The sequence below is a fragment of the Aethina tumida genome, chromosome 6 (assembly GCF_024364675.1).
Source record: "Aethina tumida isolate Nest 87 chromosome 6, icAetTumi1.1, whole genome shotgun sequence".
NCBI classification, from domain to species: Eukaryota; Metazoa; Arthropoda; class Insecta; order Coleoptera; family Nitidulidae; genus Aethina; species Aethina tumida.
In genome coordinates, this window is record NC_065440.1 from 19,486,327 (window position 1) to 19,505,133 (window position 18,807).

Consider the following 18,807-nt stretch of genomic DNA (forward strand, 5'->3'; position numbering starts at 1 on the left):
AATAGAATAATATATTTGTATAGAACAAAAAGTTTCTTGCACCTATTTTTATAAATAATGACATTTCTATTACATTTAACGTTGTTAAATATATATTTTTTTTTTTTTAAATTTTCATTTTGATGATCTATTTATTTAATGTTTATAGATTAATCTATAATTTGTTATATCAATACAACTAGGAAAAATTAATTGTATCCTTCCGGGATACAACGACATATACAACTTGTAATCTCCGATTTAAAGTTGTTTTCCTTTATAAATATATATAAATTTTCGGAAAATACAAAAAATCATATTTTCATTATTTAAAAATCAAAAATTAAAAGTTTGTTGACACTGCCACCTCCCAGTACACTAACGTAATCGTATACAATACATAAAACAGATTCCTTTGCCAACAATATTTCAAAGTTAAGACTTAATAATTCTTATTAAACGACAGAGATTTAATAAGAATTATTAAATATCTGATAAATAATCTGTAATTTCAACGAGCCAATTTTCAGTTGTTATTTATATTATTTATGGTGATTTATTTAAAGTTTTAAAATTAAATTGGTAGTGCCATCTCTATGATCCCATCAAATACCCACTTATAAGAAGTTAAAATAAATTTCTATATTAACTAGTACTAAATTAAAGATGTTAGGTTATGTATCATTTGTGTTTACAAACATTTAAAATTTAACCCTTTTTAATAATTAAACCAAAGACAATGGGCAAATTATTTTTATTTATTTTTTCGAATGTAAAAAATAAGTAATAAGACACGAGAGTCACAAATTTATAATTATGTCACTGTGTTATTTACCTAAAAAATACAAAAATAAACCACAAAAGTACATTTTATAACAGAACAATGAATTTTTACGAAAATCTACCGAATGTCACAGAAATCCGGCTTGAAAAGCTAGAAGAAATATGTTCAGAACGTCTAGAATTGTACGCGGTTTTACGAAATGCTTCTGTACGCTTCCCTCCCTTTTCCAAAGGTTGGAATCGCAACATACATCGAGAAATAACCAGGAAAAACCTACGCACTTACAAAAAAATACTATTGGAAAAAGAAAACGAAGAAGAATCAAATGAAAATGATACTATTTCTCATCTTACACTTTCTTTTGGTACCAAATCAAATTACCAAATTATCTGATTCAGTTGTATAATTTATAATACACATTGTAGCTTATAGCAAATCAAATGAGTTGCGGAACTTTTTTGTGCAGAGAGAATTAGAATTAATTCGTTGGCGTTTTACAAACCTGGAAAAAACAGAACGAAAACTACTTGTCAACAATCACGCAATTTTTAAGGATATAGAGGAACAAGACTGGTTGGTAACTTTGACTTTTGGCGAGGATTTGAGGTTCTGTACGAGCGCCAGATCTGATGAAATATACAGTACTGATCACTCGTTTTATACGGCGCACTTTAATAAAGTTCCTGGTATTGTGGCGAACCGAAAATGTTATTTGAGAAGAGGAAAGACTGTGTTTTCCGAACGAGATTTGGTTTATGTGCTTCTACATTTTATGGAGCAGGACTTTCATAAAACGTTACAAGTATGAAATTTATTATTTTATTGTTATCGCTAATTTCATATTATTTTAGAGTGCTGGGAAACTTTTGCCACAAATTAGAAGGACAATAAGAGATTTAATAAACAATTTATGTTTAGTAAAAGAACTAAGATCTGAAACTGCCATACAAAACATTGAGATAACAGATTCAAACATTGAAAAAATATCAAAGAAACATTTTCCGTTATGCATGAAAAATATACTGAATCACTTAATTTCTAACAATCATTTATACTATGATATGAAACTACAGTACTGCAAGTTTCTAAAATTCATAGGAATGTCCTCAGATGAAGCTTTAACTCACTTTCGTCGTTACTACACGTTAAAATATCCTGAAGAAATATACGCAAAAAGACATGAATATTTATTTAAACATGTGTACCAATTGGTTGGTTTTCACAATCAATACTCACCCAGTGTTTGTGACGAAATAATTAACAGTACGGTCGGTCCTAGGAACAATCACGGCTGTCCTTTTAAGCATTTCGATGGAGAGAAACTTCGACAAACGTTACGAAATGAAGGAGTCAATTTTTCAGGTTGTTTTGTTATAAGTTTCAATTAATTTTACAATAGATAACTGTAATTGTTTTGTAGGAATTGACGAGATATTAAATTTAAAAGCGCAAGGAAAATATAAAGTCGCTTGTATGAAATTCTACGATCAATTTAATCGGAAAGATAAGGTTTTTCCTGTGAACGATCCACAATCGTATTTCTTCGAGAGCTCCAACTGCTGTGATACAGAACTTGTTGACATTGAAGATATTTTTTTATAAATATTTTATTTTTGTTTACATATGTGAATTAAATTTTTTTAATTTTAAAAATCTGTCGATAAAACAGGTTCCTTCAATCAGTTAATAAATTAATCTTAGTTTATTTATACTCACTCTTTTAATTATATTTTATTTAAAAATTGTTTTTATAAATGTAATAAGTTTTTTCATTGGTCATTTGGAAAATATCTAATATTAATTTACTTAATATAAAAAATGTTGGCGACACTGGGCACAATTTTATGGTTGGCTATACCTAACCTCAATTAGCATGTTGTTTTTTCCTTTAAAAAACATTGTTTTTAAACATTTTTAACCGATAGAATCTTGGAGAACCTTCTGAAATAAACGTAAAATTAAATTTTCCATCAATTACAACTTTAATTTTGTGCTGTCGTTCATATTCACAGTAAGTAAATTAAATATACTAATTGATAGGTTATATTTTTAAAACGTGCAAGGTTTTCTAAAATTGTAGCCGCAAAAATGGCCAAAACGGGTCATAGATTTGATATATTACATCCTAAACATCTGAATCCGGAGAATTTAACGTTTTCGATGTTCACGGCGGAGGAAATCAAGAAATTGAGCGTCGTTGAAATATTGACTCCTTTAATGTTTGATACCCTGGGCAATCCTGTTCCTGGTGGTTTATATGATAAAAGATTAGGTAATTTTAATAAAAATGTACTAATATATAAAGTTTTAAATTATATATTTTAGGTCCTATGAGTGAAAAAAGTGATCCGTGTGGTGTATGCTATAAAAATTCATATCTGTGTCCAGGACATTTTGGTCACATTTCTTTGCCATTACCCTTAATTAATCCTTTGTTTCATAAAATAATTGCGACCATTTTAAAAATTTCTTGCTTGTCTTGTTACAAATTACAAATTTCAGGTAAACAAAATAAGTTTTAAATTATAAATACATTTAAGTTGATTATTTTTAGGACATATAAAAAAATCGCTGGTGATTAAATTAAAGTTGTTGAATTGTGGTTTGGTGACTGAAGCTCAGGAAGTTGATAATGTAATTACAGACCTAATTAATCAATTTGAAACCATTGAAAACATTCCAGAAGACAAGCTTGAATGCATTAATAAATATGAAACTTTGGTTGAAAAATATTCCTGTGTGTTTTAACTACATTTTTAGTTGTATCATTATACTAATCATCATTAAACTTTTAGCTGACAATGATTATAAAACATTCAATAACAAAAACGTGGAAATGCTAAGGAATCAGTTTGTAAATGGGTTGTTAAAAGAAGTGAAGTCCAGAAAATCATGCATCCATTGTAAAACTCCCATAAATCCAATGAAAATATTGAAGAACAAAATAATTTTAACCACACCAAAACTAGAACAATCTCATGATGCAAATACCTCATCACTTGCAAGCAAATTAAAAGTGATGGAATCCAAATATGTGACACCTGAAGAATCAAAAAGGTACATGAGACAAATTTGGGCAGAAGAAGAGGAGTTTTTGGGTCATATTTTGTCAGTTTTGAATGGAGTTAAATGTGAACATCCTACTGATGTGTTCTTTTTTGAAGTGATCCCTGTGCCACCAACTAATGTTCGACCTGTATGTTTTTATTATTAATTTGTTTGTACTGTTTTTTAATATAATTGAAATTTTTAGGTAAATATTGTTAATGATAGGATCATGGAGAATCCCCAGACTCAAAACTACAAGCAAATTTTGTTTGATATTTTAACATTAAAGACTATTATAGGGTTTGTACAAAATAAGGCGGAAAACGTTTCTGCACAAGCCAAAGTATGTGGCAATGCTTACAAAGCAAAACAAACAAAAATTTGCAGTTTATACTTTTTTAGGAATTGTACAATGCTTGCAGAGGTGCAACGGCGATTGAAAAGCTCAACAATTGCTGGGAGGAGTTGCAGAACGACGTGAACGGTTTATTGGACAAAGAAAACGTGCATTCGAAGGAGGGAAACGGGTTGAAACAAGTAACTTTCCAAATTTTCATCCCACCATGAACTAAAATTTGTTTGTTATTTTGTTTAGATAATAGAAAAGAAGTCGGGAGTGATTCGTATGCACATGATGGGAAAACGTGTCAATTACGCAGCCCGATCCGTAATCACGCCTGATCCGAATTTGAACATCGACGAGATCGGCATTCCGGAGACGTTCGCTAAACACCTGACTTATCCGGTTCCTGTGACGTCGTGGAACGTGCAGGAGATGCGGAAGTTGATTCAGAATGGACCAAATGTTCATCCTGGGTAATTGTTTGCAATCAATGTATGCTAGAAGGTCTCTCTTTAATTGTTTAATTTAGGGCCACAATGGTGGAGTTTGAGGATGGGAAAATTATTAGGATTAATACTTCAAACGCCATACAACAAGAGAGTATATTTAAGAGGCTTCTGACTCCAGATAAAGACACAGCTTTTAAGGGAGTTAAAATTGTAATTCAACAAAATTATAATATTTCAAATGGAATGTATTTATGGAAAATGTTTTAGGTGCACAGACATTTACAAAACGGAGACGTTTTATTATTGAATCGACAACCAACTTTACACAAGCCCTCAATTATGGCACACAAAGCTCGTATCTTAAAAGGAGAGAAAACTTTACGTTTGCACTATGCAAATTGCAAAGCTTACAATGCTGATTTTGATGGGGACGAAATGAATGCCCATTTTCCGCAAAACGAATTGGCAAGAAGTGAAGGATACAATTTAGGTATTATACAAGTTATTAATTAATATATGGGATGATTCACATAACTTTGATATTTTCAGCAAATGTAAGCAATCAATATTTGGTACCTAAAGATGGAAGTCCGTTGAGCGGTCTCATTCAGGATCACATGATTGCCGGAATGAAAATATCGGTCAGAGGACGATTTTTCAACAGGTTACACTTCACTTAGTTTAAGTTAGAGTTTATTGTTTATAACAATCGATTTCAGAATGGATTATCAACAGCTGGTTTACCAAGCTCTGGCGTACAAAACCTCAAAAATAAAACTTTTAAAGCCTGCCATTTTAAAACCCGTCGAGCTGTATTCGGGAAAACAAATACTTTCAACTATACTTTTAAACATAATACCAAAAGATATGGAGCCATTAAACATGACGTCCACCACTAAAATCCCAGCCAAAGTAACACAGTTTTGGTCATTTAATTTTACTAGTGTTAAACCTGATAAATTTTAGGCGTGGGAAAACGCGACTCCGAGGAAATGGAAGGCGGGCGGAACGCCGCACAAGCACCCGAACGACATGACCGAAGCCGAAGTGGTGATCAGACAGGGCGAATTGCTGGTAGGAGTGTTGGATAAAACGCATTACGGAGCGACCGCCTACGGTTTGGTGCACTGCATTTACGAACTGTACGGCGGCACTTACGCCATCAGATTGTTGAGCTGTCTGGCCAAATTGTTCACCGGCTTTTTGCAACGCGAAGGTTTCACTCTGGGAGTCAAAGATATATTGACCGTGGCGGAGGCTGACGAAATACGTACAGAGATCATTAAAAGATCTAGGAAAATCGGTAAGGAAACGATAACTGCGGCGTTAAGTTTACCGGTCGGCACCAAACAGGAGGATATCGTTAAGAAAATTGAGGAACAAACGGCCACGAATCCCAAAATAAGGGCCACAATCGACAGGCAATACAAAAGTGCTCTGGATTCCTACACGAACGACATTAACAAGTAACACTTTGCATTCGCATCAGTCAGTTGGTTAATTAAATTGTTTTAGGGCCTGTTTACCGGCCGGTTTGATCACGAAATTCCCCCACAACAACCTCCAACTGATGGTCCAATCCGGTGCGAAGGGTTCCACCGTGAACACGATGCAAATCTCGTGCCTACTCGGCCAAATCGAGTTGGAGGGTAAACGTCCGCCGGTGATGATCTCGGGCAAGTCCCTGCCCAGCTTTCCGGAATTCGAGTTTTCGCCTCGCGCTGGCGGTTTCATAGACGGCAGGTTCATGACCGGTATCCAACCGCAGGAGTTCTTCTTCCATTGCATGGCGGGGCGTGAGGGGTTGATCGATACCGCCGTCAAGACGTCGAGAAGTGGTTATCTTCAAAGGTGTCTGATCAAGCATTTGGAAGGTCTGCATGTCGGTTACGACATGACTGTGAGAGACAGCGACAAAAGTGTCGTGCAGTTCATGTATGGCGAGGACGGAATGGAAATTAGCAAGGCTCAGTTTTTAAATGAGAAACAGTTGGGATTTTTGAATGAAAACAAAAAAGTTTTGAATGATAAAAAATTAATTAAAACTTTAGAAAAAGATCCGGTTGTGCAACAAGTACAACAGCACCACGACAAGGTTCTCGTCTTTTACTAACTAATTGATTAACAAATTTTTATTCAATGGTTGTTTCTAGTTAAAGGCATGGAGGGAGACGTTTGGCAATCCGAACGTGAAACATAAAACCAGCGCATTTCCGCTCTTCACCAAAGCGGTGAAAGCTAAAATGAACTTAAGCAGGGACAAGTTGATGAAGTTGTGGCGTGAAGCTGACGATGACCTTAAACAATCGTAAGCAGGCAACTTATTGTAATAATTCATGTGTTATCATTAATGTCTTGTACAGTTTTAGGAAACAATGTGAACCTTGCCCGGACCCGTTGAATTCGTTGTACCAGGCAGACAGTCACTACGGGTCCATAAACGAACGAATGGAAGAGTTGATCGACAAATTTAATACCAAAAATCTGAAGAAAAAGGATAAGAAAACGTTCGAGAACATTTTAAAACTGAAAACAATGCAAAGCTACTGTTCCGCTGGTGAACCAGTCGGTTTATTGGCTGCACAAGTAACTAAAAAAACATTTATTAATAATATTACCGCAACATTAATTAAATTTATTTTAGTCAATTGGAGAGCCCTCAACTCAAATGACATTGAACACCTTCCATTTCGCTGGAAGAGGTGACATGAACGTAACTCTCGGTATTCCTAGGCTACGAGAAATCCTAATGATGGCATCGAAAAGCATTAAAACTCCATCCATGGAAGTACCTTTCCTCCAAGTTCCAAATCTGGAGAAAAGAGCTGAAGAACTACGCCAAATTTTGACCAGAGTTGTGGTCAGTGATGTTTTGGAGTACATTGACGTCACTTCTACGCTCACCATTCAACCGCAAAGGGAGTTCACATATACGGTGAGGTTCAATTTCCTGCCTAGAGAATGTTACAAGTCGGAGTTCTGCGTGAAGCCCAAGCAGATATTGAAGCACATGCGGAAACGTTTCTTCGCCGAAATGTTCACCGCCATCATGAAGTATTCGAAGATCAAATCGAATTTGTAAGTTGCAAACGATTCGTCCCACCCTTATAACGGCCGTAATTCATTTTAGGGTGATGATGGAGGAGGAGAAGAAACCGCAAAACACGGAGGACAGCGATGATGAATCAACCGATAAAAAATCGAAAGGTCAAAAGGACGAGGACAGTTCGGATGAAGAGGTGGAGGACTCGGAGGACGCGAAAATGACCATGAAACACGAACAGGAGCGCGAGGATCAAGAGCCCGATGTGGAAGAACGGGAAATCGAAAGCGACGAAGAGGAAGGCGAGAGTAAAAACGATTTAAACAAAAAAGACGACGAAGAGTCTAAAATTGTTGGGGCCTTTAATTACGCCCAAAACTACAAGGAGGACAAAAAGGATCATTTGTGGTGTGAAATCACGTTCGCCGTAAGTATTGGTTACATTTTAGGAACTTTGGTTTATTGCAATAGCAAATTCACTTTTAGTTGCCGTTAAAGTTTAAAAAGCTGGATTTGACCTACATTCTGAAAGAAGTTGCTTCGAAATCGGTGATCTGGGAAACGTCACAAATCAGGCGGGCAATAACTTACATGAAAGATGACGTTCTGACCCTCAGGACAGACGGTATAAATATCGTGGAGATGTTCAAGTACAACAAACTGTTAAATCTGAACAAAATGTACTGCAACGACATTCATAAAATGGCCGAGACCTATGGGATAGAAGCAGCTGCTAAAATTATAGTAAAAGAAGTTAAGGACGTGTTCAACGTGTATGGCATCAAAGTGGATCCTAGACATTTATCTTTGATTGCTGATTATATGACTTACAATGGTACTTACGAACCTTTGAGCAGAAAAGGAATGGAAAGTAGTGCGTCTCCGCTTCAACAGATGAGTTTCGAGTCTTCTTTGACGTTCCTAAAAGCTGCGTGTGCCAGAGGTAATTATAATTAAATTATTTAATTTTTACTTTAATATAACTGTTGACTTGCTTTCCAGGTAAACAAGACACTTTACAAACTCCTTCCAGCTGTCTGATGGTGGGAAAACCTTGTAACACAGGAACTGGTTGTTTCACCTTAAACTACAAGCTTCCGTCAACTTTAATTAAAAGTTAATGAATATATAATATATAATTCAGCATTCAACGTATTACATATAATTAATAAAACACATATTTTTATTATTAAGAATAAAAGACAAAGATTTAAAAATGCATATCATTTATTGCAATGAAATTATAATTGATTGATTGATTGGTAAAATAAGACAAAAAAAATCTAATGGTCTATTGAATTAAATTTACTATGTTTGACAATAATGAGTTTGGGATTTATATTCGTCTGGTTCTTCGCCGGAAAATTGTACTAATTTCAACAAATATATATACAAATTTGTTATTAACATTGACTAAAATGGAACAAATAATAAAGATCCGGTTTAGAAAACGAGTCAATTACTTCTTTTCGTTGTGTTCGTGATTTTTATTATTTGTCTTTTTTTTTTAATTGATTAATTAATTATTCATTTGGGTAGAAAAAGAAACCAGAACGTTTTTTGATTCCTTAGTTTTTATATACGCTAGCTATATGGCTAAAAAAATTAAGGTGACATTTTCGTTTAATATTATCATTATTAAAAAGCCTATATACAAATTGTATGTAAATTACAATGGAATTTATAATAATAAATAATTTACAAAAACAAAAATGGTACAACACATAATCATGAACGTTCTCGTACCTATTATCTAATTAAAATAATTGTAAATCGGAAAAATTTGGCAGTAGATTCAACACCGATGCGACTTCGTTGAAAGCACCAATTTTATTAAATTTTACGTAATTTCCGGATTTGTATTTGTTTTTGTTTGATGTGAAGTGGGGCGAAAGAAATGAATGGATAATCGATACAATTACATTTTTAAGCGTTTCTAATACCATTAAAATTTAATTTTGGTATTATTAGTCTTTTTTATTTTCACTATTTTTAATACATAAGTTTAATAATAGGTAATAACTTATATTTTTAGGTTTGTACATCCAAACTGAATTACAAAATGAAAATGGACGTGGTCCGGATAGATAAAAATAATTGTAATAGTAAAAAAATCGAATAAGAAAAAAGATGCCAAGTAAAACATGTATGGAGTAATGGTAAATGTTTAAAAATTAATTAATTTATATATATTACAAAATTAATACACTTGATATTATTTAATACAAATTAACAGGAAATATCAATGCGGACGCAGTCCCACCAATATATACAAAAAATAATAATAGTAATTATCGAAATGTTGCACTCAACCAGATACAAAACCAACCACAATTAAACCCAAAATCTCCGCATATTGCACATCCGCATCCTGTTCCCGAATTAAACGGAATTAGGCGGAAACGACGTCGAACTGTTGCTACGCGCCAAACTCAACATCGAACCGGATAAACTGCCCTCGTCGTCGTACAAATCCCTCGACAAATCTCCGTGGGAAATTTCCGCAATCGCCAACGCACTGAAAACAACGTTCATTATTTGGAACTGGACAGTACGATTACAATTACAGAATCGCAACAATCGTAACACAAACCTGAAACCGAGTTGAACCGATTCGTCGTCGAACGCGGCCAATTCCTTCTCCTGTTTCTCGTGCAGTATCCTGATCCTTTCGCTGCGCTCGTCCACAAAAGTCTTGTTTTCGATTACCATCTGAAGAAAATTCAATTCGAAATATATTCTTTCCGACACACCTACGAAAACAGCCGTTACCTTTTGTTCGAGGAGCGATTTCCGGAGGTTGACTCTCGTCTGCAACTCCTCCTTTTCTCTGTCGCGTTGCGCCTGCGCCTGCATCTTATTCTTGCTCTGGTACGCGATCAACATCTCCATCTCGTACTGGAGCTTATCCTTCAACTGCTGGCACTGCAACTGTGTTTCAACGAAAACTGTGATTAGCTCACATTCACACAATCGCGTACAACTGAATGTATAAAGATAAGAGGGTAAAACGTAACAGTTACCTCTTGGCTCTCGTCGAGTTTGATGCACTGCTTTTGTAGCATCTCGGCGATGCTCTGCTCGTACTGGTCGCCGAGCAGGGCGAGCTTCCTGCGCTGCTCCTCCTTCAGCTTCTTGATGATGACCTTCTGCTGGTCGCGCGGCGTCGTGCTGAGTATCTGCGCCTTGAGCGCCTTGTACTGTTTCGTCTGCACCTTGCACGTCTCCCTGAACTGCTTCCTGACCAACATCTCCTTCTGCTTGAGCGACTTGGGCTGTTGTTTCAGTTCGAGCGCGTGTTTCTTGCGCAGCTCCCGCTCCGCCCTCTTCATGTACTCGGTCTGGTTCGCCTGTTCGGTGTCGTGCTGGTTGCGCACCTGTTCCTCGCGCAGCGCGTGCACCGTCTTCTGCTGACGGTACTCGAGCTCTTGCGTCTTCTCGTGATGGCGCAGCAGGATGTTGTGTGCCGTCTCCAGCTGATTCTGCCGCTTGTTCAGCTCCTGCCTGAGCAGCTCCTGCTCCAGCTGGTGGTAGGCCAGCAGTTTTTTTCTGCGGAACTTTCTCGTCTCGAGTTCGAGATGCTCCTTCTGGTTGCGGAGCAGTCTCTGCTCCTCTTGCATGTCGATCTGTTTCAGGTTCTCCTTTTGATTTTGCAGGGTGGCGTCCCGCTGACGTTTCGGCGTCGACTCGTCCTGCGACAGTTCGCGCTTCCATCGCTCCTTGGTCGCCTTGTACTCCTTCTTGCGGTGCGTCTCGAACGCCTTACGGTCCTGTTCGTGTTTCAGCGTGATGTCCTTGATCAGTTTCTTTTCGCCGGCGTTGTTCTGCTTCTTCTTCCTGTCGAGCTCCTGCTGGTGCTTGATCTGTTGCCGTTCCAGTTCTTTGCTGAAGTTCATCAGCAAGCTTTCGTACTCCTTGTCGAGTTGGTTCTTGTGATTTTCCATCTCCATCTTGCACTTCTCCTCCAGCTTGAAGAGGGCGCTCTGATGTTCGCGCCGCATCCTCTTGTAGCCGGACATCTGCTCGTGCATCTCCTCCTGCATGTGTTCCTTTTGTTGTTTGGTGACGATGCTGGTGGTGCGGATGGTGGCGAAATTGTTGGTGCCGTGGTCGCCGATCGCGGCGGCCACGTGATTCATCGCCTTGCTGCGTTTCGCCGTGCCGTCTTCCATGCCGGCGGGCAGACTGTTGGTGCTGCTGGACTGGCTGCTGGCCGACACGCCCATCGAATGCACGCTGTGCTCCGACGTGGCGGAATTGCTCTTCGAACTGTCGCCGCCGGTGTGCTCGTCCGCCGGCTCGTCCATGTCTATCGTGCTCTCCGTCTCGCAGTTCTCCACCATCAGGATCTTCTTCATTTTCCTGTAGTTCAGGTTGTCGAGATCGCGTACGGCCGCCTTGGTGCGTTGTATCAGATCGACGAGCACGTTCACCGACCTGTTCCGCGTGACGAACGTGTGTTTGAGCAGTTTCGTCGAGTCCGGCCGACTGGACGGCGACTTTTGGAGGCACGCCTCCACGAAGTGTTTGAACACGTCGCTCCACTCGCTCGTTTGCGACAGCGTCGGCGATTCGTTCTGGGCGATGTGATAGAGAGCGGACATCGCGTTCAGATTGAAATAGGGCGGTTTGCGTTCCGCCAGTTCTATGCACGTTATGCCCAACGACCAGACGTCCACTTTGCCGTCGTACTGACCCTCGTCCATCGCCAGAATGACTTCCGGTGCCATCCAGTATGGGGTGCCGACGAACGAATTGGCGGGACATTTGATCGACGCACTGCCGAAATCGCCGAGTTTGACGGTCCCGTTCTCGGTCAGCAGTATGTTGCCGGCCTTGACGTCGCGATGGATGCGTCCGAAGCCGTGCAGGTAACTCAGACCGTTGAGCACGCCGTCGCAGATGGCCGCGATCTCGTCCTCGCGCAGCGGCCTCTTGTGCACCTCGATGATGTCGGAGGCGCTGCCCACGCAGTACTCCATCACCAGCCAGGCGGTGTTGTCCCGCAGATAGCAACCCTTGTATTCGATCGTGTTGGGGTGCTTCAGCTGTTTCAGAAACCTAAAAAACCGACGCAACTCTTAATTAATCATCTTGATCTTGATCAATTTTGACTGTCGAACAGAACTAGTAATACCTGATTTCCTTCAAAATGTCCTGCCACTTTTCCAGGCTCTGTTTCCCCATGTAGGACATCTTCTTGATCGCCACGATCTCCTTGGAGATGGTGCATCTCGCGTAGTAGACGGCACCGAACGATCCGTGTCCGATCTCACGCAGATCCTCGAATATTTTCTCCGGATCGTGCTTGTAGAACAAGTCGGCGATCTCGGGATCGCGGAGGTTTCCCGGTCGCGGTACCGGTGCCATTTTTTCTCCTTCTTGTCTCGTTTCGCTGTTGTCTCTCTTTTTTTAGTCGATCGTCCTGATCTGGTGTTGAGGGACGCGGAAATGCGCCGGTCCGACGCTATATTGTCAGCATTTCCTGTGGAAATCTCCTTCTTTTAGAAGGTAACGTCTAATTAAATTAACCACATTTTTTATTATTCAATAAATTTCAATTTTATAAAAACAAATGTGATAATAATAATAGATACAATTCAATTTGTTTACAATAAAAAAATTCAATTAGTAAGAAAATGGAACATCTCTTATATTAAAAATTTAATATTTGTAAGAACAAAAAATTAACATTTGTATATAAAATTAAAAACCACAAACTACAATTCTATAGATTTACACAAATTAATCTTTGTCAAAGTAACAATTATCAAAAATTAGTTATATTAACTGTTATTAACTGTTTACTTTCTTCTTAATAAAAAGGCCACCCTTTTATCAACTTTGATTCATAGATAAACAATCTATATTAATTTGTATCAATTGTCAAAACAAAAAAAGAAGAAGAAGAAGAATCAATAGAAACGTCAAAATATTATGTTTTCATGACAGAAAATTATGCTAAACAAAACATACAAAACAACAAACCAAATTATTTTAGTAGCAAAAACATGAAAAATTGTGAAATGAGTTTTACAAATAAATTGTGATTTTACGTTATTAACGCAAAATTGTCGAAGACTGTAACCAAATTATGAAAATAAGAATATGAGATTCAAAATGTTAAAATTTCTAAGCCACAGTACATGTCAATAAACAAAAACAAGGAACCACAACAAAACCATAACAAAGCTACAAAAATTGTTGGCAAAACATAATTCTCCCATTCCCCCAATTTACCCCACACAGTTTACCCTCGTTCCATCAAACAATCAACGAACAATATCGTTCAGCCGTTTGGCAAATTAAAATCGCAAATGCACGGAATAAGGAAAAACAAAAAAAAACTTACGGATATTCCAAGATGGCGGACGGTTTCACATTCGTGCCGTTTTCTTCAACACCAAACCACCAAAACTGCACGTACACAAGCCGCGGCGTGCCGATTCACGAACGGTGCACCCGTCCCGCGGACGGGCCGATTCGTCCGGTTCGCCTTGCGGAGCGCTAACGGCGTGAGAACGATCGCCGTACCAGCCGTATTGTCACTGTCACTCGCTGGCGCTAACCTCAAAATGTGTGTACCCCTGTCACGCAACACAGCCTGTCGTTCGGGGTCTCGGACTCCTCGCTCAGCGTACGGGATGTTCGGGTCCGCAGGACCGCCGATCCTACGGGATCACAACATTATTTTTTCTCGGTCGAGGTGGAAATACGAAAAACCGTCGCCCCACCCGAACTCGACGCCGATACATGGACTTCCTGTTTTTCCTGCATTAAATTCTCGACTGCCATGGCGACATCTATCGTTCAGTGGCCCAACCTCGATAAAATTATTTATAATTTTCCGTACGGCATTTCATTAACAACACATTAATATTCTGGATTGAAAACAGATGTCATCGTATAGAATTTTAATATTTAATTATAATTTTATTTTTTAAATCGATATTAAATAAATTATTATTAATTAAATAAAATTAATATGAATTTAAATATTTTTATTAGCAAAAAAGACAAGAAAAAAATTCTAATTATTCAATTCTGTAGGTGATTCAATTTTGTGATGCGTCGTGACGACCATTTTACTAACAGTAAACAATTCAATCGGCACATCTTTAACATAATCCGATAAATATCCACTACTCGGATTTTCATCTTCTGGGATACTACTAGTGTTACTGTATCTTCTGTGAACAGCATTTGTTACTAGTTCTTCTTGTTTTGAAGAAGATTGTTCCGAAATTTCTATCCTCAAATAAATAACAACATATTAGATCATAATTTTGAGTGTTTTTGAATAATACGTGGTACCTGGTTCCAACTCAATTGCGGGTGGAGCATTTTTAGCTTTGGACCAACTTAAAACATTCTGTAGTCCGTTATCTAGTGCCAAATTACTTGATATATTCGGCACCTCACGTCTTCTAAAGCTCGATTGAGGATACATTCCTTCAAAAATCTCTTCGGTTCTTCTAAAAAGGATATTTATAACAGACGTAGATTAAATTATTGCAATTTTTGGTACCTAGTAAGTGGTATGATAACTGTTTGTTCCCTGGTTGTTGTATAAGTTGGTTCGTAAACGTGGTGACCGAAATTTTCGATCGTACTATTACCAGTACCACCGGTTAGTTCCATGATTCCTATTTGAGTGGTTCTAACGTGGTAAGGGAAGTTTTTGTTGGCCACCGAAGGCATAGTCAACAACTACAAATCAGTTTTATTAGCTTGTATTAAATGATTGTAATCGTAAAGGTTTACCAGGAACATTAAATGTCCTCCAAAGGTGATAAACAACAGAACAGCACAAACGACTGACTCTCTCACCCATTTATCAATGTACGTGTTGGCTGACAGTATAAAGGCAGGTCCTGCAACAAACCACAGTGTCCCGAAAATGTTGAAAGGATAGTAAAAGTTTCCTTTTTCCGGGTACCGCTTCAAAGTGAAGACGGTGGAATAAATGAACATAAACCAGGCGAAAATCCTTAAAGTAATCAAACTGTAGCCAGCCGGCGATTCGTACAAGTACAGTACTTCTCCGGGGTCGAAAACATGCGCTTCATAAACGAAAATCGACAGATAAGTTACTGTGTAGAGGCACATGAAGATGGTAAGTTTCACGCTGGATGAGAGCGGTAATCGGCCACGGGTTATCGTATATCCTTTGGCTAAAAGAAGCAGCAGTAGCAGGAACGTGGTCTCGGAAACTCCCATCAAAATTTGACCTGTAATAATTGTAATATTTGATTGCTAAATAATGAAAACAATAAGTTGTAGTACCAAAGCGTCTGACTCTCGTGGAAGTGATTCCGCTGACCGAATATTTGAGGTAAACGATGCTCTGGACCAAAATTCCGAACAATTGTACCACAACAGATAAAACGAATATTTTGTAAGTGGTGTGCAGAAGTTGACGTTGTTTCAGCTCCAACGAACACATTATAATACCCAACATTAGAAACGAATAGGCGATTGAAAAGGCCATCAAAACCGGTAGGATGTCTACAAAAGACTGATTAATCAATTAATTACCATATTATTTTATTAACGTACAAAATTCATCAGCGCTGAAATGTTCGTGCCAATAATCGCCTGGTGCTCCGTTCGTCATTAAGATTTTGTACTTTATGTGAATCCCCTAAACGAAACATTAATAAATTGTGAACATCGAAAAATTGTTAGGCGTCACCTTTGTTCCGTTACAATTGGAAATCGCCATGTACCACCAACGTTCTCTGCTTGATTTGAAACGCCTTGCATTGTGACACACCAACGTTCTGCCGATTCTTATGTTTTTTATCGTTTGCTGCAACGATCTTTTTGATCTTGTCGGATGCATTGTTGTAGCAATCGGTTCTGTTGTGCTTTCTGGTTCTGCACTTGAATATTCTGTTGCTGTAACTGTTTCTGTTGGTGTGGTTACTGAAGTTGTTGTTCCAATTGTGGTTTCTACTGTAGTTGTTGCTGCTGTTGTTGCTGTTGTTGTTGTTGTTGTTGTTGTTGTTGTTGTTCTGTTGTACTTTTTTGTAGGTATAGTAGGTAAATTCAAAGTGTACTTTGGTCTGCTAGTTGTATAAAAATTTTTATACTCGCAACCTGAGGCTAGGGTCGTGTGTCTGGCCGTCAAATTAACGATTTGGTTCTGATCTATGTGCAGTACTTCCTCCTTTTCTTTGCACGACTAAAAATCGGCATCTAAATAATTTGGTCCAAAATTTGAAAGTATTACCTTGTTGCTTTTATAAACGGCCGGCCATTGGTCGACTGTATCGTAGTAAAGAAGTAAATTAGGATCACCTTGGTCCTCATTGAACTCAATGTGATACTCGAACTGTCCTTCGTCGCTTAAGAAGCAAAATCTTGTTAGAAATGCCCAGTTCTGAAAAAATATTTTAAAAAGGTGTCCTATGTTACAGAATATTCTAGGTTTACTTCTTGGGTGTTCAGCTCGCCTTCGATATATTTTGTTTGGACGTTTAGTGCTGTGAAACTTAGAAAAAATATGATTTGTTTCATTTTGTTAGTGCACAGTTAATAATGTGAGTGTTTACTGGGTTTAAAATCGATGTGTTGCCATGACGATTTGGGACAATATAAACACCGCGTAAAAATCATTTTATTTACAACTCTTGAATAAGTTATACTTATATATTATTCAATTTAATATTTTTTTCATTAAATATTAATTGAGTAATGCTTGAACGCTTTAAAATTTTAGTTTTTTAAAAAAAATGTCACTTTGTCTTTTATATCATATACATAAAATTAAATTTAATACTAACTAACTTCTGTGAAGAATTTAATATATGTTTCTATATTGTCTGTGTACAGCTATTGTCCAAGAGGTGGCAGTACGACCGTATGTGAAAAACCTAATTCAACAATAATTTATGCAATAATAACTACGTTAATATGGATAAATGTGTGTGATTTAAAATTAATCAATTTAAATTTCTATAATTCAGTAGTTCAATGTTCGAATCAATTTAAAAATAGATTTTTTTTAATGATTTAAAAATGGTTAATGTATCTAAAATAATCTACTACTAATAAGTACTTAAATAATTCCCTATCTATTAAATAATCAGTTAAATTAAAGAATTGTAAATATTTTGATTAAACTGATCACTGAACTGATACATGTACAGTCTTGTACATATTTCAAGTTGATTTTCAATGTTTGGTAATAAATTTAACGAATGAATTATTCTCGTGTGTTATTTCTACCTGGTTTCCCCAAAAGTAGACCCTACAAAAGAATATAATACAAGGATAAAAGTGTGGTAGACACGTGGCCAGTCGTTTAGCACCTGGCGTTTCGAAATAACTAATTGGACGACTGATGGCGAAAGGGCCAGTTGCAACTGTTGCTTTATTTTCAACTAGAATAAAAATAATGCGAAATCGTTTCATTATCTATAAATTACGGGCTATAATTAAGCGTTGATTTTATCCAGTTTTCAGACAGGAAAACTATTAGTTCATCGCTGATTAATTGTGTGTTTATTTTCATTTCCTTTAAACATCATCACTGGCTTTAAATAAATCTATGGAATCAGTTATAAGACACATATTCCCAACTATTGAAATTTGACTTCCAAATGAAAAAAGTGAAAAAAAGAAAAAACATTTGCACACGCGTCGATTATCCACGTATACATGTATAAATCGACGGCATCTGCCTTACACGAGAGAGGCAGGTGCCGTTTTCACCGCGCCGCCAAAGTACCATCGGGTACCTGTGTTCGAACCGGCGCGTCCGATTGGCCGATGGACCGAACAGCTGGTCCATCTGTCCCATCCGAAAACCACCGTCTCCTGCACCGGCATGTGCCATGTGTTCCCCTCATCAAATCCACTCTTGCCGTCGTTCCACATTTCCCCACTTAACTGGTACTGTTGGAGTGGTACCGACATTTTCAATCCCTTCAGTAACCTTTAGTAAATTATGGTTTGTTTTGTACTTACTTATGCTAGCTTTAATGAAGATGTGAAGAAGTTGGTGACTTCTTCACACGTCCAGTTTGTCTCATAGTTACCATTTAACAAACTGATTTTCAGTATTGCTGCATTGACTCTACCTTTTCAGTTAGTAAAACGATTTGTGGGTCTGCTGGATTCATGTTAGTCTTATTGCTTTAGTAAAATAAAGGTG

The 18,807-nt window shown here is 37.6% G+C and overlaps 4 protein-coding genes across 6 annotated transcripts; 2 read left to right on the forward strand and 2 right to left on the reverse strand.

Moving 5' to 3' along the window:
* The first annotated feature begins 591 nt into the window (after positions 1-591).
* Positions 592-2,433, forward strand: LOC109607047 (DNA primase large subunit-like). The gene is made up of 4 exons (XM_049968588.1): positions 592-1,127; positions 1,189-1,565; positions 1,615-2,125; positions 2,184-2,433. The coding sequence occupies exons 1-4, from the start codon at positions 863-865 to the stop codon at positions 2,363-2,365; spliced, it is 1,335 nt and encodes a 444-aa protein (XP_049824545.1). The 5' UTR covers positions 592-862; the 3' UTR covers positions 2,366-2,433.
* Positions 2,434-2,632: 199 nt separating this feature from the next.
* LOC109607051 (DNA-directed RNA polymerase I subunit RPA1) lies at positions 2,633-8,867 on the forward strand. Of its 2 annotated transcripts, none has more exons than XM_049969189.1 (20): positions 2,633-2,774; positions 2,844-3,035; positions 3,089-3,265; positions 3,318-3,500; positions 3,559-3,959; positions 4,017-4,154; positions 4,214-4,348; positions 4,407-4,627; positions 4,684-4,813; positions 4,871-5,093; positions 5,153-5,267; positions 5,323-5,515; positions 5,570-6,069; positions 6,119-6,698; positions 6,757-6,911; positions 6,967-7,189; positions 7,248-7,681; positions 7,734-8,073; positions 8,133-8,589; positions 8,649-8,867. In XM_049969189.1, exons 2-20 carry the CDS (start codon positions 2,852-2,854, stop codon positions 8,765-8,767), a joined length of 4,908 nt encoding a protein of 1,635 aa, XP_049825146.1. In that variant the 5' UTR covers positions 2,633-2,774; positions 2,844-2,851; the 3' UTR covers positions 8,768-8,867. The 2 variants fall into 2 exon arrangements, with proteins under 2 accessions (XP_049825146.1, XP_019879135.1); XM_020023576.2 differs by having other exon boundaries at positions 2,768-2,774; positions 2,827-3,035.
* Positions 8,856-14,375, reverse strand: LOC109600186 (serine/threonine-protein kinase Tao). Of its 2 annotated transcripts, none has more exons than XM_020016278.2 (6): positions 13,999-14,375; positions 12,784-13,131; positions 10,670-12,707; positions 10,419-10,577; positions 10,240-10,358; positions 8,856-10,164 (listed from the first exon to the last, which is right to left on the reverse strand). In XM_020016278.2, the coding sequence occupies exons 2-6, from the start codon at positions 13,014-13,016 to the stop codon at positions 10,029-10,031; spliced, it is 2,685 nt and encodes an 894-aa protein (XP_019871837.2). In that variant the 5' UTR covers positions 13,017-13,131; positions 13,999-14,375; the 3' UTR covers positions 8,856-10,028. The 2 variants fall into 2 exon arrangements, with proteins under 2 accessions (XP_019871837.2, XP_019871836.2); XM_020016277.2 differs by having other exon boundaries at positions 12,784-13,147.
* A 257-nt stretch (positions 14,376-14,632) lies between these two features.
* LOC109600141 (transmembrane protein 145-like) lies at positions 14,633-17,168 on the reverse strand. The gene is made up of 9 exons (XM_020016225.2): positions 17,085-17,168; positions 16,882-17,031; positions 16,342-16,833; positions 16,206-16,290; positions 15,933-16,154; positions 15,411-15,877; positions 15,175-15,356; positions 14,961-15,121; positions 14,633-14,894 (listed from the first exon to the last, which is right to left on the reverse strand). Exons 1-9 carry the CDS (start codon positions 17,166-17,168, stop codon positions 14,677-14,679), a joined length of 2,061 nt encoding a protein of 686 aa, XP_019871784.2. The 3' UTR covers positions 14,633-14,676.
* Positions 17,169-18,807: the final 1,639 nt, after the last annotated feature.

What these genes read in the sequence shown, in the direction of transcription:
- LOC109607047 (XM_049968588.1), top strand. Translation starts at nt 863, where the DNA reads ATGAATTTTTACGAAAATCTACCGAATGTCACAGAAATCCGGCTTGAA. An exon ending in TCATCTTACACTTTCTTTTG is followed by an intron (nt 1,128 to 1,188) that starts GTACCAAATCAA and finishes TACACATTGTAG; the next exon opens with CTTATAGCAAATCAAATGAG. An exon ending in TGAAGGAGTCAATTTTTCAG is followed by an intron (nt 2,126 to 2,183) that starts GTTGTTTTGTTA and finishes ATTGTTTTGTAG; the next exon opens with GAATTGACGAGATATTAAAT.
- LOC109607051 (XM_049969189.1), top strand. Translation starts at nt 2,852, where the DNA reads ATGGCCAAAACGGGTCATAGATTTGATATATTACATCCTAAACATCTG. An exon ending in GGACCAAATGTTCATCCTGG is followed by an intron (nt 4,628 to 4,683) that starts GTAATTGTTTGC and finishes TGTTTAATTTAG; the next exon opens with GGCCACAATGGTGGAGTTTG. An exon ending in AGAGGACGATTTTTCAACAG is followed by an intron (nt 5,268 to 5,322) that starts GTTACACTTCAC and finishes AATCGATTTCAG; the next exon opens with AATGGATTATCAACAGCTGG.
- LOC109600186 (XM_020016278.2), bottom strand. Translation starts at nt 13,016, where the DNA reads ATGGCACCGGTACCGCGACCGGGAAACCTCCGCGATCCCGAGATCGCC. An exon ending in GACATTTTGAAGGAAATCAG is followed by an intron (nt 12,708 to 12,783) that starts GTATTACTAGTT and finishes TCGGTTTTTTAG; the next exon opens with GTTTCTGAAACAGCTGAAGC. An exon ending in AACTCGACGAGAGCCAAGAG is followed by an intron (nt 10,578 to 10,669) that starts GTAACTGTTACG and finishes GTTGAAACACAG; the next exon opens with TTGCAGTGCCAGCAGTTGAA.
- LOC109600141 (XM_020016225.2), bottom strand. Translation starts at nt 17,168, where the DNA reads ATGAAACAAATCATATTTTTTCTAAGTTTCACAGCACTAAACGTCCAA. An exon ending in CCAATTGTAACGGAACAAAG is followed by an intron (nt 16,291 to 16,341) that starts GTGACGCCTAAC and finishes TGTTTCGTTTAG; the next exon opens with GGGATTCACATAAAGTACAA. An exon ending in CGCAATTGAGTTGGAACCAG is followed by an intron (nt 14,895 to 14,960) that starts GTACCACGTATT and finishes ATTTGAGGATAG; the next exon opens with AAATTTCGGAACAATCTTCT.